Source organism: Danio aesculapii, chromosome 5 (assembly GCF_903798145.1).
Source record: "Danio aesculapii chromosome 5, fDanAes4.1, whole genome shotgun sequence".
NCBI classification, from domain to species: Eukaryota; Metazoa; Chordata; class Actinopteri; order Cypriniformes; family Danionidae; genus Danio; species Danio aesculapii.
The window spans coordinates 66,244,756-66,261,987 of record NC_079439.1 but is presented as its reverse complement, the minus strand read 5'-3'; the positions used below and the strand labels follow the sequence as shown (position 1 = coordinate 66,261,987).

At 37.7% G+C, this 17,232-nt stretch overlaps 1 protein-coding gene across 1 annotated transcript in view; it reads left to right on the top strand.

Annotated features, from left to right (window-relative positions):
• The window catches only part of col27a1b (collagen, type XXVII, alpha 1b), a 189,896-nt gene that overhangs the window by 88,637 nt on the left and 84,027 nt on the right, over window positions 1-17,232 (top strand). Inside the window, exons 9-12 of the mRNA XM_056458734.1 lie at window positions 1,247-1,300; window positions 6,064-6,108; window positions 8,146-8,199; window positions 11,935-11,979. Coding sequence (XP_056314709.1) covers window positions 1,247-1,300; window positions 6,064-6,108; window positions 8,146-8,199; window positions 11,935-11,979 — 198 coding nt within the window. The remainder of the gene's footprint in view (window positions 1-1,246; window positions 1,301-6,063; window positions 6,109-8,145; window positions 8,200-11,934; window positions 11,980-17,232) is intronic.

Genomic DNA, 17,232 nt, shown 5'->3' with positions numbered 1-17,232 from the left:
TCTCCAAAACCGACAAGTGGACAAATCTAAGCTTGTTTTTATTAGAACAAATATAAAATATGCATATTATAAATACTACTACTAATAAAAACATGATACAATGCAAATTGTCATGAATAAACTGAAAAAAGCCCCCCCCCCCCCCCCCCCCCCCCCGACAACAAGAAGGTATAAAGGTAGTGTTTTTTATATTTATGTACAAAAAAATATAAAAAATATTTTGCGTAACATTTTTATCCTTACTTTTTTTTCCATATGTAGAGATATTTGTGTATTACTGTACATCTTGTGTGCATTAAGCAATGTGTATGCGATTTGGACCTGAATACACTGAAAAAACTGTTGCATGCAAACAATTTATTTGTGTTGAATTTAAACAAACAAATTAAGTTTAATAATTTTCAACATAATTTGTTTGTATAAATTCAGCCCAAATAAATTGTTTACAACTACCTAACGTAAAAAAATTGAGTAAATCCAAGGAATCATCTTTGAATAATTTTTTTCGGTGTAGGTGCATAACTAACACGCTCTGCGCTGGACTTATGAAATGGCCTATTTCAGTTCCTCAAAATAGCAACGCACCAACAATGCGCATTATCACACCTCCTTTTCAGACCAGCACACCCATGAGTCCACAAAGCGGTGCAAATGGATTTGCTATTTCAACAGTGTGGCACAAAACGTGAAAATTAGGGTTGCGCTGGCCTGAAAATAGCAACAAATTGCGCCAAACACATCTTGCACCTTATTCCGCCGTGTGTATGATAATAACTGAAAAACATTTTGATCTTTGCTTTGAGTTGAGATTGATCTAAAGCAGGAACTAACGTTGAGTTTTGGCAGCATGACTCTGACTGACACTTGACCTGGACTGTTGCCTTAATCTCAGCAAGTGAATTTCTGGAATTTAGAGTGGTCTTGAGTTATAGCAGTATAATAACATTGTATAAGGCTTTAATCGTTGCTTCACAACTTCAGTTCAGTGGTGGGCCACACACTCTCTGCATTTGTCACATCGACTAAAATGGCAACACATGAAAAAAGACTTAAACTATTTACAGACGCACAGAAGAATAACATGTTGTTTTAATAGAAAGGCCTTTCACTCCTCTCTCTCTATTGTGCTTTTAATCTTCCTTGTTGTTTGTTATGGCTTTCTAAAAGGAGAGCTTCCAATGCTAATGGCATATTTATTGTAATGGATTTTTTCCTCCTTTATTCTTTTCATTTTGTCTCTCCGCAGGGTGAAAGAGGACCGGATGGAAGTCCAGGTGCCAAAGGTTATCCTGGCAGGCAGGTGCAGTAAATCTTCTGTTGTGCCGCTGTGCTCAGAGATACGAGTTTTATATGAGACTCACAGTGTCAGGGCTTGTATTGGAGACCAAAAGAGCTTGCTCTGCCAGCATGACCACTTGTTTTGACATCCCTTTTGAAAAATGAGAATTGTTTTTGGAATTATAAAGCATAGAAAATGGATTTTGTATTTTGAGTAAATGTGCTAGCACTAAATTCATCATTTCTTTGGGTGCCAAATACATGAATGATGTCTGATCTATAGTAAAGTCATTTGCTAAAGATAATTCTCCTACTTTTGATAGATAATCTCCCACGGAGTGTAAATGCGGTCGACCTCAGGTTTTCTTTGTGAACTACCAGATTCAACTATTTAAGGAAGCAGATGAAACTGTCCAACTAAACATTTTTGATAGCTTTCAGTTTTACAGTGGGGGAAATAAGTATTGAACGTGTTATGTTTTTTTCCTGGTAATAATATTTCTAAAGGAGCTGTTGACATGGAATTGAACCTGATTTTGGTAAAAACCCAAACAATACAAACATCAAAATAAAACAATCTTTAAAAATATGAGTTTTGTGTAATAACAATGGAATGACACAAGGAAAAAGTACTGAACTACTGAAATGTATTTAATACTTTCTATAAAAGGCTTTTTTGGTCATAGCAGCTTAAAGACGTCTCTCATATGGAGAATGAAGTCACATGCATTGCTCAGGTGTGATTTTTTTCACAGACTTCAACAGGTGTACAAATCTGGATGTTTCTGTTGGTCTCATCTATCAGTTCCGATCTTTATCTTGTATTTTCTATTGGATTTACATCAGGTGATTGGCTGGGCCATTCTACAGCTTGATTTTCTTTCTCTGAAAGCATTTGAGAGATTTCTTGGCTGTGTTTGGATCATTGTCTTGCTGAAATGTCCACCCTGGTTTCATCTCCATCATACTGGTAATGTAGATGTTGGACTAAAACAGCTAATATTCATTTACAAAAAGGAAGGGCAGCAGGTTGCTGAACAATACTGAGAGATTTCAGGTGCTGTCTGAGCTTTCACTGCCTTTGTACACCTCCCTTTCTTCATGTGTTTAATAGTTTTTCCCTGCATCATTTTATTTCATTACACATAATGTGATTTGTAAACTAATTTGTTTTGTTTTCTTTGCATATATGGATTTCTTTTATGGTAAAAATTTCAAGTCAACAGCACTTTTAGAAATATGGTTTCTGAGAAAAATGGTGACGTGTTCAATGCTTATTTCCCCCACTGTACATAACTTCAACTTTAGTCATGTTCTAGGAAACCCTGCTTTAATTTAGTTTTACTTAAACATTCTTGGGTCAATTATTTATAGACTTACAGAGATTCACCTGGTATTGTTTTATTTCATGTTTCCTTAATTCGCTTGGCCAAGTTAGGGTGCTCAAAACTGCCACATCCCAGTTGAGATTATGTTGAAGTTTTGGCACATCTGTGGTTGAACTTGTGAGAAGTTTTGTTTTACAGTTCAAGTATGTCCTCCTGATAACGCCTGATTAATTCAAATGACTTTCTACTGGCCACCTGTTCGGCACCAACTCCAATCTGTTCCTCAATTATCAATCTGTCAGTTTTATTAATGGTGTTATGCACCATATCTTCTTGTTTTTTCTTCTTGAGCATATTTGGGTAATTACAGCAGCATAACTACTCTTTTGGCCTCAGTATAATTAAATTTAAGTCACTAAATTGTTCTACGTGTATTCTACGTGTGTTTCCCAAAAATGCACAAAACATGATCAAGTGAAAACTCATTCTACGTGCTTCTTAGGAGTCGCTGATCTTTTCCAAATACTGAAATAACCTCATATGAAGTCTTGAACGTTTAACCCAAAAATCGTCATCTCATGTGGAAACAATTGATCAAGCAATCAAGACAATTTATATAAGCTCCTACCTACAGACTGGAAAAATCCTTAAGGTTAACACAAAGTTAAACATAAGATATGGATTATGTCCATGCATATTTAATAGTATTTAAACTCTTTTATTATTTTTTTCCTCAGTTGTTTAGATGTGCATTTCAATTTTGGTTTGTTTGTTTTCTGACATTTTTATTATTCTATTTATAAATATATTTATAAAGGCGTAATAAAGTGTACAATAAAGTACAACAACTTTTATTATAATCTCATCACTCGAATAAAGTTACAGCTGTAATCTGCCAATTGCACTGCAGGAGAACTTTTCAACGATACGTATTCCAGACTATTTTCAAGACCATTACCATGACGTTAAGATCATTATTATGATCTACTTAGGCTTACAATTCTTTTGGGAATTTAACCCTAATTGCATCTGTGAGTCAACAGATTTCTTACTCAAATGATCCATGCAGAGTGAGTCTGCAGTTAATGACTCACTGATCCAAATGATCCATTAGGAGTGAGTCTGCAGTTAATGACTCACTGATCCAAATGATCCATTAGGTGTAAGTCTGCAGTTAATGACATTTAAGGCGTAATAAAATGTACAATAAAGTACAACAACTTTTATTATAATCTCATCACTCGAATAAAGTTACAGCTGTAATCTGCCAATTGTCCTCCTATCTTTGTCTTTTTACAAGGCACGTACAGGAGAACTTTTCAACGATACGTATTCCAGACTATTTTCAAGTGCTGCTTAAGTTACGATGCTTTTGGGGAAAAGACCATGACGTTAAGATCATTATTATGATCTACTTAGGCTTACAATTCTTTTGGGAATTTAGCCCTAATTGCATCTGTGAGTCAACAGATCTCTTACTCAAATGATCCATGCAGAGTGAGTCTGCAGTTAATGACTCACTGATCCAAATGATCCATTAGGAGTGAGTCTGCAGTTAATGACTCACTGATCCAAATGATCCATTAGGTGTAAGTCTGCAGTTAATGACTCACTGATCCAAATGATCCATTAAGAGTGAGTCTGCAGTTAATGACTCACTGATCCAAATGATCCATTAAGAGTGATTCTGCAGTTAATGACTCACTGATCCAAATGATCCATTCAAAGTGAGCCTGCAGTTAACAACTCATATGGTGTAAATTATTAATTCAAAGCAAACTTGCAGTTAACGACTCACTGATTCAAATGATCCATTCAGTGTAAACCTGTAGTTAACGACTCACTGATTCAAATGATCCAGTCAGAATAAGCCTGCAGTTAATGACTCTCTGATTCAAACAATTCATTCAGAGTGAGCATGCAGTTAATGACTCACTGATCCAAACGATTCATTAAAGGTAAACCAGCAGTTAATGACTCAATGATTCAAATGATCCATTCAAAGTGAGCCTGCAGTTAACGACTCATTAATTCAAATGATTCGTTCAAAGTAAACCTGCAGTTAACAACTCACTGATCCAATTGATCCATTCAGAATAATCCAACCCAGGCTCATTCTGAGAACGTAGTCCCGGGGACGTTTCTGGAGACTGCGAAATACGTCCCGGGAGGTACGTATTTTTGCAGTTTTTGTTTTCGCGAATCCGCGAGAGGCCGCTGTGTGCGCTTTTTCCTGCGCCGTTCTCGCGTAAACGCGCTAGAGACCGCTGTCGAATGACCTTCCGCCTGTCTGCCTGGATGACAGAATGATTGACCGTGTGACCGGCCAATTGGCTGACCCACCCTCCTCCGTCCCTAAACCCAACCAACGACGATTCACAAAAGCAGTCCAGAAAAAGAAAAGCCTTCGTCTGATTTTTACCACGTTTTCATATTTTGACCACATTCTCACCCTGTGACGAACTTGTTCGCTTCATTTTTTGGATTTTGTTTTTGTTTTCTTACCTGATTTATGGAACCGCTCTTACTCGGACTCGAACCCGGTCGTCGTCGTCGTCGTGGTCAGCCCCTCTCTGCGCCTCGAGTCCACCAGAGTACACGAAGAGCTAACCGGACAAACTGGTTGCAGAGGGAAAGCCCTCCACACGGAGGCGAGCGGCCGGCTGGCCGGCTGGCAAGCACCGAAAGGAACGGCGTCACACCGCCTTGCAGCGTTCGCTTAAAAAAATGAAATGCAGCCGTACGTACCCCTGGCTACGTATTTCGCGGCCTCCAGAAACGTCCACGGGACTACGTTCTCAGAATGAGCCTGGGTTGGAATAATCCTGCAGTTCTCTGATTCAAAATATCCATTCAGAGTGAGTCTGCAGTTAAAGTCTCACTGATTCAAATTATCCATTCAGAATAAGCCTGCAGTTGTCTGATTCAAATGATTCATTCAGAGTGAGCCTGCAGATAAAGACCCACTGATTCAACTGATCCATTCAGAACAAGCCTGCAGTTGTCTGATTCAAATGATCCATTAAGAGTGAGCCTGCAGTTAAAGACTCACTGATTCAAATGAATCATTCAAAATAAACCTGCAGTTCTCCAATTCAAATGATCCATTCAGAGTGAGCCTGCAGTTAAAGACTCACTGATTCAAATGATCCATTCAGAATAAGCCTGCAGTTCTCAGATTCAAATGATCCATTCAGAGTGAGCCTGCAGTTAAAGACTCACTGATTCAATTAATCCATTCAGAGTGAACCTACCGGTAACGACTTTAAAAAAAAAAAATTTAGTATACTAGGCAGATGTTCGCATTTTCGGTGTAGAGGTTTTCAAACATTTAGATTCTTCCCTAGCATTACCATTTTTGTTTTCATGATGTTCTGATTCAAATAATGTGGGCACAAAAGTGTTATCCTAGGTTCAGTCTGCAGGGTTGAATTTAGCATTTTCTGTTTTTTTGTAGGGTTTACCTGGACCTATAGGAAATATGGGACCAAAAGGTATACAGGTAAGGAACCAACAACACACACAAACTCTCTAAAAGCCTGTGTACAATACATGTGTTGTCTTCCAGTTATGCTTAGTGTTATGTTTTATTAATATATAATTTAATCTGACTATAATTTAATGTTATATTGGCTTAATACAGTTGAGATAAGATGTTTTGCATTCCATGTTTGCTCGTACGGCACTTATGAATTAGCTTCAAAATGATTGAGGATTTATGTTCAGGAAATTTTGCCAGGGCTGCTACATTTTGGTACCGAAACATTGTTTTCCAGTTTGGAAACTCTGAACGGCACCAGAAAAGGAAATGACTGTAGACATTTAAGGATCAGTTATTTGGAGTTGTTTTCATTATAAAACATCAAGTAAAGTATACCAGAGTCAGCTGGTTTTTACATTATTATTCCAGTAAAATTTTAAAACCAGTTTGGTCTTGTAAAGAATATGGCAGCAGTGTACATCATCTTTCTCATGTTATTCTTGCTGGCCTTAGTGCCAGAAATATGTTATTTATTACTGCTTTTACTGTAGATAAAACTGTTTTTTATGTTAATGTTTTTGCAATGTTTTTTATTCCATGTATAAATGGGCTATATGCACAGCTAGTATTTTTCAGCCAACACTAAACTTCCAGTGAAAGGTTAATGTGACAGTTGTCAATTTCATAAGGTTTATTTTACATCATGGATGTTGTAATATAATTAAAATACAATCAGTTAAATAGACTTAAGCATTCATTTAGTTGTTCAAGCGAAATGGAAGGCACTTGCCGTCGGTAGCAGCAGGCTAATGCTGTTTTCACACCAGATACAGCACGTGCAAATAGTTTACTCACTTCATTCACTAAATTCTCTTCATTCGCGTGTCAAATTCACTTCACAACAGGGGCAGGGCCTCAATCTACCCGTTCACTCCAGCTTTGTTGCTAAATGTCTAACATTTTTTTTATTGAGAGAGTAGCTGTGCTTTATGTGCTTTAGGAAGGCTGAAAAACTATGTAGATTTGTTCGGCGCCATGTCTGAGTCCACTAGATACTTTCAGAGGTGCACCCAGCTCTGTGAGTTCATCAACTCCTCCAAAAACTATACCTGGATGATGGAAGCTTTCAGCGGTGCTTCCGACTGAGTTGAGCCCAGTTTGATGAGCTGTTGTTCGGTGTCGGCAGGAAGATTTCCCCTCGATCACCAACTGCAGACACTACATCATAATCACAAGAGCAAGCTCCTGATTGGTTAACGCAGCATGAATGTTAGCTAAAGTTTCAACTCACGCCAATTCATTTTCACGAATTACATCATTCATGCCACCTCATTCTTGTGAATCATCCTGCAGGATGTCTATTTGCGTCTTTGCATTGACTTAACATGTAAATCACTCACGTTTGACGCTTCATCCGCGTCTGGTGTGAATGCATCATAACACAGAAACTCCATTGAAAATAAATTTCCATATTTTAAAGGCATGGCAGGGAAAAAATTAATTGAATGCAGTGCTTCTTACCCACTTTATATCATAAATCAATCAGGCAGTGAAGATTGCTAATTTTTAAGGAAATCAGATCTTATACGTGGCGATTTTGTAATGGTGGGACAATTAACCGGAAGTGCTTGGGTTGGCTGACTGAAAATAAAAAGTCTGTGTGCATATACCCCATTGAATTCTCATATTGCTTTTTATTATTATTATCATCATTCCATAAAGTGCATCACTGACTCATCATTCATGTCTTTTTCTCTTCAAGATCTCATTGTATGTTCATCTATATTAACTCTGTGAACCACCCTTAGCCATCCTGCCGAATGCCTGTGTGATCCCTGGTGTGAGGGTATGTGCCCTTGGACTACATCGTGGAAGCCAGCACCATGCAGTCCATGGGCATATACACTTGCCTCAAGGCCTAGATCTTCACCGAGCAACCGCTCTCCTCAAACAGACCTTTTGCATGTCAGTCTGCAAGTTCAGCAAGTGGTGTTTGGATCCGAATCAGTCTAAAGTCTGTCTGTTTGTTTCTTGTCTTCTTACACTCCCCTGTCTTAGGGCTTCATTGGAATCCCAGGCATCTTCGGTTTCCCTGGAGCTGACGGAGAAAGAGTGAGTTTTGCTGTTTGTGGTCTTAAAAATACACACTTTTGTTGCTTGTTTTGCTGCTACTTATTTAAAATGTGTTGAATTAACACAATTATTAAGTTTTTTGACGGGGTCAAGTTAATTGTTTTATGTTGAATTCACTTAAATTTGTAAAAAATGATTCAATTAACTTAATCGATTTGTGTCTGGGCAACATGAAGGAGTTGTGTGGGACTCAGCATTTTTTACAGTGTAGTAATACACTCAACGGCCACTTTATTAGGTACACCTGTCCAACTGCACATTAACACAAATTTCTAATTAGCCAATCACATGGCAGCAACTCAATGCATTTAGCCATGTAGACATGGTCAAGACGATCTGCTGCAGTTCAAACCGAGCATCAGAATGGCGAAGAAAGGTGATTTAAGTTTGTTTGAACTTTTACCAGACAAGCTGGGCTGAGTATTTCATAAACTGTGGATCTACAGGGATTTTCACGGACAACCACCTGTAGGATTTACAGAGAATAGTCCGAAAAAGAGAAAATAAAGCGGAACTTCTGTGGGCTCAAATGCCTTGTTGATGCCAGAGGTCAGAGGAGAATGACCAGACTGATTCCAGCTGATAGAAAGGCAACATTAACTCAAATAACCACTCGTTACAACCGAGGTATGCAGAAGAGCATCTCTGGACACACGACTCGTCCAACCTGAGGCGGATGGGCTACAGCAGCAGAAGACCACACTGGATGCCACTCCTGTCAGCTAAGAACAAGAAATTGAGGCTACAATTTGCACAGGCTCACCAAAATAGTACAATAGAAGATTGGAAAAACGTTGCCTGGTCTGAGGAGTCTCGACTTCTGCTGCAACATTCAGATGGTAGGGTCAGAATTTGGCGTCAATAACATGAAAGCATGGATCCATCCTGCCTTGGACCAACAGTTCAGGCTGGTGGTGGTGGTGTAATGGTGTGGGGGATATTTTCTTGGCACACTTTTGTCTCGTTTCCACTGACTGGTACAGTACGGTATGAGTCGGTACGGGTCACTTTTATCAGACTTGCGTTTCCACTGCTAAAAGGGTACCAATGGTACTCTTTTGGTGGGCATGGTGTACGACAGAAAGTTTCAGTCGACGTCATTCTTGCTGGAGGAAATGTCTACAGTAAAGCTGTATAGGTTGTTCACATATCAAATGAGAAGCACTTCTCACAAAACAGATGCTTTACACACATAAATACTTCTGTATAAATGTTTATAACTTTTCTATGAACATGATTTGATTATAACTGCAGATCAATGACAGTGCAAAATAGCCTACTGTAACGTCTGTATTTATATAAAATAAATGAATAAATGCAACATATATGAACACATACAGACCCTTACAGTCTCCGATATGTTACCAATTACAGAAAAACTACACACAGCAGACCAACACGGTTCAAAACCAACACGAAATATAGCCCACAGTCAGAGCAGACCTCTCATCTGTGTCTTTAATCTTCAGCAGCACATGTAGCCTCTGTTAGAGAATAATTCCATCATTCTGAGTTCATAATAGTCCAAAAGGTGATGATAATAGTTAAACATTGCAGTTTGTTCACGTTTGCTGAAAAAATAATGTGCTCCTTTTTTCCGGCTTCACATTAGTTTTTCCGCGCTTCACTCTCTCGTTTGTCAGTTTCTGAAAAGGATCGGGTTTCAAAAGCACATCAATATCCAAGCGCACGTTATTATCATCAGCTCAAGAAGTTTGTTATTTCAAATATAGATGCGCGGCGAGCAGAAGCAAAAAAGCAAAACCGCTCGTGCTTCAGACTGGCGCATAAAAAACTACGGGGCACAGGGTAAAATCTGCTCTTCTTCTTTGCTTTTTGCCTGTTCATCAAGACGACGACAAGGTTTGTTTGAGCCCGGGTCGGCTATGGCTCGTTATTATATGTATATAATTCTGCTGTAATCTCTCGGCTGTGTAAACATGCCGGTTCCTTTGTTTTCATTCTGGCTTGTTGCCCTTTCAAAAGGATGCCGAAAAAGTGGTACGGTACGCTACGGTTTGGTACACCTTTTTGACAGTGGAAACGGCCATAAAAGCATAACGAACCGTACTGTACCTTACCAGTGGAACCGGTTCAGTGGAAACAGTCCATTTGGATCCATTAGTACCAATTGAGCATTGTATCAACGCCACAGCCTACCTGAGTATTGTTGTGGACCATGTCCATCCCTTTATGACCACAGTTTACCCATCTTCTGATTGCTACTTCCAGCAGGATAACACAACATGTCATATAGCGCAAATCATCTCAGACTGGTTTCTTGAATATGACAATGAGTTTACTGTACTCAAATGGCCTCCACAGACACCAGATCTCAATCCAATAGAGCACCTTTGGGATGTGCTGCAACTGTGTGATGCTATCATGTCAATATGAACCAAAATGTCTCAGGAATGTTTCTAGTACCTTGTTGAATCTATGCCATGAAAGATTAAGGCAGTTCTGAAGGCAAAAGGGTGTCCAACCTGGTTCTAGTACGGTGTATCTAATACAGTGGCCGGTGAGTGAATATTGCTAATTAAAAAAGATTTCCCTGATCACCTGGGTATTGCACCAGCTGTTTGTAAGTCCTTTCTCAAGTCCATACTAGAGGATTAGTAACTACTAGCTTGTTTGTAACTTAAAATTGTTCACTACTTGAGTTGCTCAACATGCTCTTAAAGGGAGAGTTCCCCCCAAAATGAAAAACCCTCATATGGATTCAAACCTTTATGTACCTGTACATATTTTGTTCATTTTTGTAAATACATTAACTAATGAAACCTTATTGTAAAGTACGACCTAAATAACCATAACAGGATCTGACCAAGAAGATAAGAATCAACCAGCAAAGCACAAAGAAAAATACCATCCATTCAAACTCAAATTCACTCACTCGTTTTTATTCACTCCTTTAAGTGTATATATTAGTGGACTTATGTAGGCAATAGTTAATGAGGAGTGATTTCTGAGACAGCATTAGTCTCTTTATGTCATAACTAAGCTATGTTTTAACTTACACACTGCTGGTGCAACCGGCCCCTGATGTCAGATGTGATTATACAGTACCCAAATTACAAAATGGTCCAAAGTAGATTCTAAACACATACTGTGCAAAAAACATACTGAGTACAACTGTTTTTAACAAATTGCACAATAAAGTGCATCCAAAGTCTTTAGTAAAGCTGTGTAACGTGATGTAGACGTAGTCTTGCTTTTTAGCCATCCCTAGAGGACATAAAAACAGAGCAAAGCCCACACTCTTACACATATGCTATACATCATTCTCCTTTATTATAGTCACTTGTAAATTCAAAGCACTTGCTTTGAATAGGAACCATGGTGAAAGGGGCACGCTCCGCTAAAACCACAGAGATCCCCCCTTCAAAACAGAAGTTAGTTTTAGTTCTCACAATATTTGCTTAAGAACCATGAGCTGGTGAATTCCGTCCCAGCGATACTTTGTGGAAACAGTATTATAAGCCCCTGGGAGCTGGAATATGGCCTGCTGCGGATTAGCCGGATAATGTCTCCTATTTTCAGACCCTGAGGGACCGGGTTCATAGGGATTTGAGAGACCTTTTTGTGTCCAGAAGAATAGGAACTAAAGACCTTTCAGCATTTGCACAGTGTGTTGCATCTAGTGGGATTGGTAATTGATTAATTCCTCTAATTGTTTGTAATTTTGACCTGTCTTTCTCGCTTTGCTCTTAGGGTTTACCTGGTGTTCCTGGGAAGAAGGGCAAGATGGGTAGGCCGGTAAAGTTTTCTTTCACCATCCTCTCTATAGAAAATCTTCTGTGAATGACTGACCTCTGTGTTCAATGTGACCAGTGGTGGAAAGAGCTTTTTTTATCCCCCACATGTTTTTTGTTAAACTAATTACATTGTCATTAGACAAAATGCACAAGAACAGCAGGTTACTTTACTTTTTCCCAAGTACAAATCAATCCACAGTTCTAGTGAGACCAAACGTAGACCCTTACAGTTTCTGAAATCAAATAAATTTTTTGGTGGAGTTTTTGTATGTCATTCCTAAAGGAACGCTCCACTTTTTGGAAATAGGTTCATTTTACAATTCCCCTAGAGTTAAGGAGTTGAGTTTTACCATTTTTGAATACATTCATCTGACCTCCGGGTCTGATGGGAGAAGTTTTAGCTTAGCTTATAGCGTAAATCACTGAATCGGATTGGACTATTAGCATCTTAAAAAGAGTTTGGACAGTTTTTCGGTTTCAAGCTTGAATCTGTAGTAACATAGTGTACTAAGACAGATTTAAAGTGAAAAGTTGCTATCTAGGCTGATATGACTAGGAACTATACTCTCAGTCTGACGTATTATAGTTTTTCTCAGTCACTTTGGTCATTTTGAGCAAGTGACATGCTTTTGTAGGTTATCAACTAGGTTTTGCAGTTTGTACAAATTGTTTTGAGGAAGTCATTAACTGTTTTGCAAATGTAAATAGTGCTGTGAGAAATGCACCAATGCGACTGAGAAAAACTGTAATCAAGGAACTTTGCTGCTGTTGCTGCAGTAGGCGCAACGATATTATCAGAATCAGAATCAGAAAGAGCTTTATTGCCAGGTATGTTCACACATACAAGGAATTTGTTTTCGTGACAGAGCTTCTACAGTGCAACAGGATAACAGAGACAGGACAAAAAACAGATAATAAATATATTTTAAAAAAATAGAAGTAAGTATTGAATGCAAATATACAGATTGACAAGTGTATGTACGTGTTTATTACTATATACAACGTGCAGAAATGTTACCTTGTACCTAAGTGAGGACTGTTTTCAGGTGCTGCATACTATCATTGCTGCCTACTATTTTTTATACATGTTTGAGTGATATGCTAATAGTTTTATCCAGTTCAGTTATAAGCTAAGCTAAATATCTTCCAGAGAGGAGATAGGCTGAATGGATAAAAAAATGGAAAAACTTGACTGTTTAACTCTAGGGGAGTTGTAAAATGAGCCTATTACCAAAAAGTTTTGTGTTCTGCATAGGTTGTATTGAAGCTAGTGTAGTTTAGTGAGTGGATGGATGGATGGACGGTCGGAATGAAACGAATGAAAGTATGAACGGATATATGGATTAATAGATAGATAGATAGATAGATAGATAGATAGATAGATAGATAGATAGATAGATAGATAGATAGATAGATAGATAGATAGATAGATAGATAGATAGATAGATAGATAGATAGATAGATAGATAGATAGATAAAAACAGTTTATAGATAGATAGATAGATAGATAGATAGATAGATAGATAGATAGATAGATAGATAGATAGATAGATAGATAGATAGATAGATAGATAGATAGATAGATAGATAGATAGATAGATAGATAGATAGATAGATAGATAGATGATCAAATGAAAGAATGAACGAAATATGGATTGACAGACAGACAGATGGATGGACGGTCGGACAGACGGACAGATGAATAGATGGGTAGATGGATGAACGAATAAAAGTATGAATGGATATATGGATTAATAGATAGATAGATAGATAGATAGATAGATAGATAGATAGATAGATAGATAGATAGATAGATAGATAGATAGATAGATAGATAGATAGATAGATAGATAGATAGATAGATAGATAGATAGATAGATAGATAGATAGATAGATAGATGGATGGATGGATGGATGGATGGACAGACAGACAGATGAACGAATAGAAGGATGAATGGATATATGTATTAAAAGACAGAGGAATAGAGAGAGACAGTGATTCAAGCAGACAATCAGAAAGAACTGTTTTGCATTACGGCCATTATATAAGTCATAACGCAACTGTTATTTGTCATTGTTCCCAGACAGTCTGATCTGACAGTAGACAGAGCTATTTTTTCATTTTGTCTGGATAAATAATGCAAAATCACCACTAATTATTAGCAAAAACTCTTTACCATCTGTGCACCCATAATCATTTCCTATTTACCAGAATGACACTGGCGCTCTCAGTCTGTGTATTTTTCAAAAGAACTAGACATTAAGAATTCAAGCTCATCTTTTTTCCAAAACAACTACCAATTATGTTCAGCCCTCTCTCAAGTACAAACGCTGATGCCAAGCACAGATTCATCTGTTCCTAATAAGCAATTCTCGAACTCTGCTGTACTTTTTGATAGGCAGCACACGCACCTCAGCCGTAACTTACTGTTTGCCTTGCTGAAGGACAAATAAAGATCTCCACACAGCAACAAGTGTTGACTTTGGCCTTAAGACAAGCCCACGTTTAGCACACCGCGGAGTGCAGCATCATTGCTCTTGTCTTCTTATATAACTTAACAGTAGATGGAGGGGAAACAGCGCTGTCAGCGAATCCCTCCTCTCGCTGCTCCTGGTCGTTGCCAGTGTAAGGAAACACTCAGCCATGGAATTTCCTGCAGCGCTGACAGAGACGAGAACTGTGCTTGTTTCTGTGACTCGGCACCAGGCTCTGTCTTCACACACACAAAAGAAGCATACAGCAGCCATACACATTTAAAAAAAGATGATTGCTGTTCGCTTAAACTACCTATTTAAAATGAGTTGAAACAACACAATTCTTGAGGTTTTTTTGGGACAACTTAATTGTTTTATCTTCATTCATTCATTCATTTTTTTTTTTTGGCTTAGTCCCTTTATTAGTCTGTGATCGCCACATCAGAATGAACCGCCAACTTATCCAACATATGTGTTACGCAGCGGATGCCCTTCCAGCTGCAACCTATCACTGGGAAACATCCATACACACTCATACACACACATACACTACAGACAATTTAGCTTACCCAATTCACCTATGCCACATGTTTTTGGACTTGTGGGGGAAACCTGAGCACCCGGAGGAAACCCACACGAACACAGGGAGAACATGCACACTCCACACAGAAATGCCAACTGACCCAGTCAGGGCTCGAACTAGTGACCTTCTTGCTGTGAGACGATCGTGCTACCCACTGCGCCACCGTGCTGCTGTTTTATGCTTAATCAACTTGAATATGTAAAAACTAATAAGTTAATTCCTTCATGTTGTCTAAACACAAATTGATTGTGTGCAACCCAGTGTGCGCTGAAAAAAATGCTGGGTTGCACACAATTCCATCATGTTGTCCCTACACAAATCGATTAAGTTAGCCTAATTGTTAGAAATTTAAGTTGGTTGAACAAAAAACAATTAAGTTGTCCCACAAAAAGCTCAAGAATTATGTTAATTAAGCTCATTTTAAATAAGTACTTTTAAAAAAGCAGCAAAAATCTTTTTTTGAGTGTATTTATACAAAAAAAAACTCGTTTGTAGAAAAAATATGTCTTATTACCCATTCGATCCCACTTTATATTAAGTGGCTTTAACTAAAATTTAAATAAACAATTCCTTACACTGTACATATTGTGTAAATGCATGTTTTACACACAAAAAAAATAATTTTTGCTGGTTGTTCAAAGTACTTATTTAAAATCAGGGTGTCTGCGGGGTCTTAAAAAGTATTAAAAGTTGATAAATCAATTATGAGAAAATTAAGGCCCTTAATAGGTATTAAAAAGTCTTAATCACGTTTTTACAAAGTCTTAAATTTTGTTCGAGCATTGTCCAAACTCTTTGATCCAAAAAGCCATAAATATATTTATTATTGGTTCGGGCCAGGGCACATTCGGCGAAGCTTCTTCGTCCAGGTGATGTCACTTAATTTGCGACAAATGTAGGAAAGGTGATCGCTCTCCACATGTAGCAAAACCATAGAGTGAAACAGACGGCAAAATGGAAAAATGTAAGTTTGCATTCTCCTGGTTGGAGAAAGATGAGTTTACATTTTTCTGAAGCCTGTTGCTGAAAACAACTGTAATATTAACAACTGTTTATTAAGGTAAAGGTTTGATACTGATTAGAACTTGAAGTGACAAAAATATTCTGAGAAGGTCTTTAAAAAGTCTTGAAAAGGTATTGAAATTACCTTTAGGATTATGCATATACCCTGACAATTAGCTGAAACAACACAATTCGTAATGTTTTTTTGGCGACAACTTAATTGTTAACTTATAAGTTAACTTAATAGATATGTGTTTGGACAACAGTGTTGGGGAAAGTTACTTTAGAAACATTTTAAAAAATAAAGAGTTCCACACAATCGATTTGTGTTTGCACAATATGAAAGAATTAAGCTTATTAGTTTTACTAATTTAAGGGGATTGAACATAAAAATATTAAGTTGTCCCAAATAAACCTCAAGAATTGTGTCGTTTCAGCTCATTTTAAATTAGTAGTTTTTTTCTTTTGTGATCAACTTTTTATTGTCTTTAGATTAACAAAATAACAGACATTCGAACAAAGGAACAAGGAAGGGGGAGCAACAGACATATCAACAATTTTTCAATCTGAAAGAAGAAGAAGAAGAAGAAAAAACTTTATATGGTCATTCCTTTATATACTGTAGTCTAAACTGTTGAAGGAAAAACATTGCCATGCATCAATGGTACTAGGTTTAGCCTTATTAATTTGTGCTATTGTACAAGTCACTATTTAAAGGAGGTTATGAATCCAAAATGTTTTTGCACACATGTGCGGAGGAAACCAGTTTTGTATAATTACCATCTTTGCTGCTGTAACCCGCAAACAACATTCTCTTCTTTAGTGTACTTATACAGAAATTAGAATCGTCATTAAGAACACTTAAACCTGGACAGATAATCAATCAGATAATCAACTTGTAGTAAAAAGGACAAAATAGAGTTCAAATAAGACCACAGGTCGACAACAATTGAACATTCCCAAATCATATGAAGAAAAGTATCTGAAGAAACAGTGTTACTGATATGACAGTTCGACTGCAGTTTCATTTTAATCCTCTTATAAGGAGTTATGTATGCTCTATGTATGACTTTGAAATAGATAAGACGATGAGTTAAGTTTTTAGAAGTTTAGACCACATCCTGTCCCAGTCAATCGATAAGTCCAAATCTGTTAGTTCACGAATCCAGATAAGTTTATTAGAAAGAGGCTTTG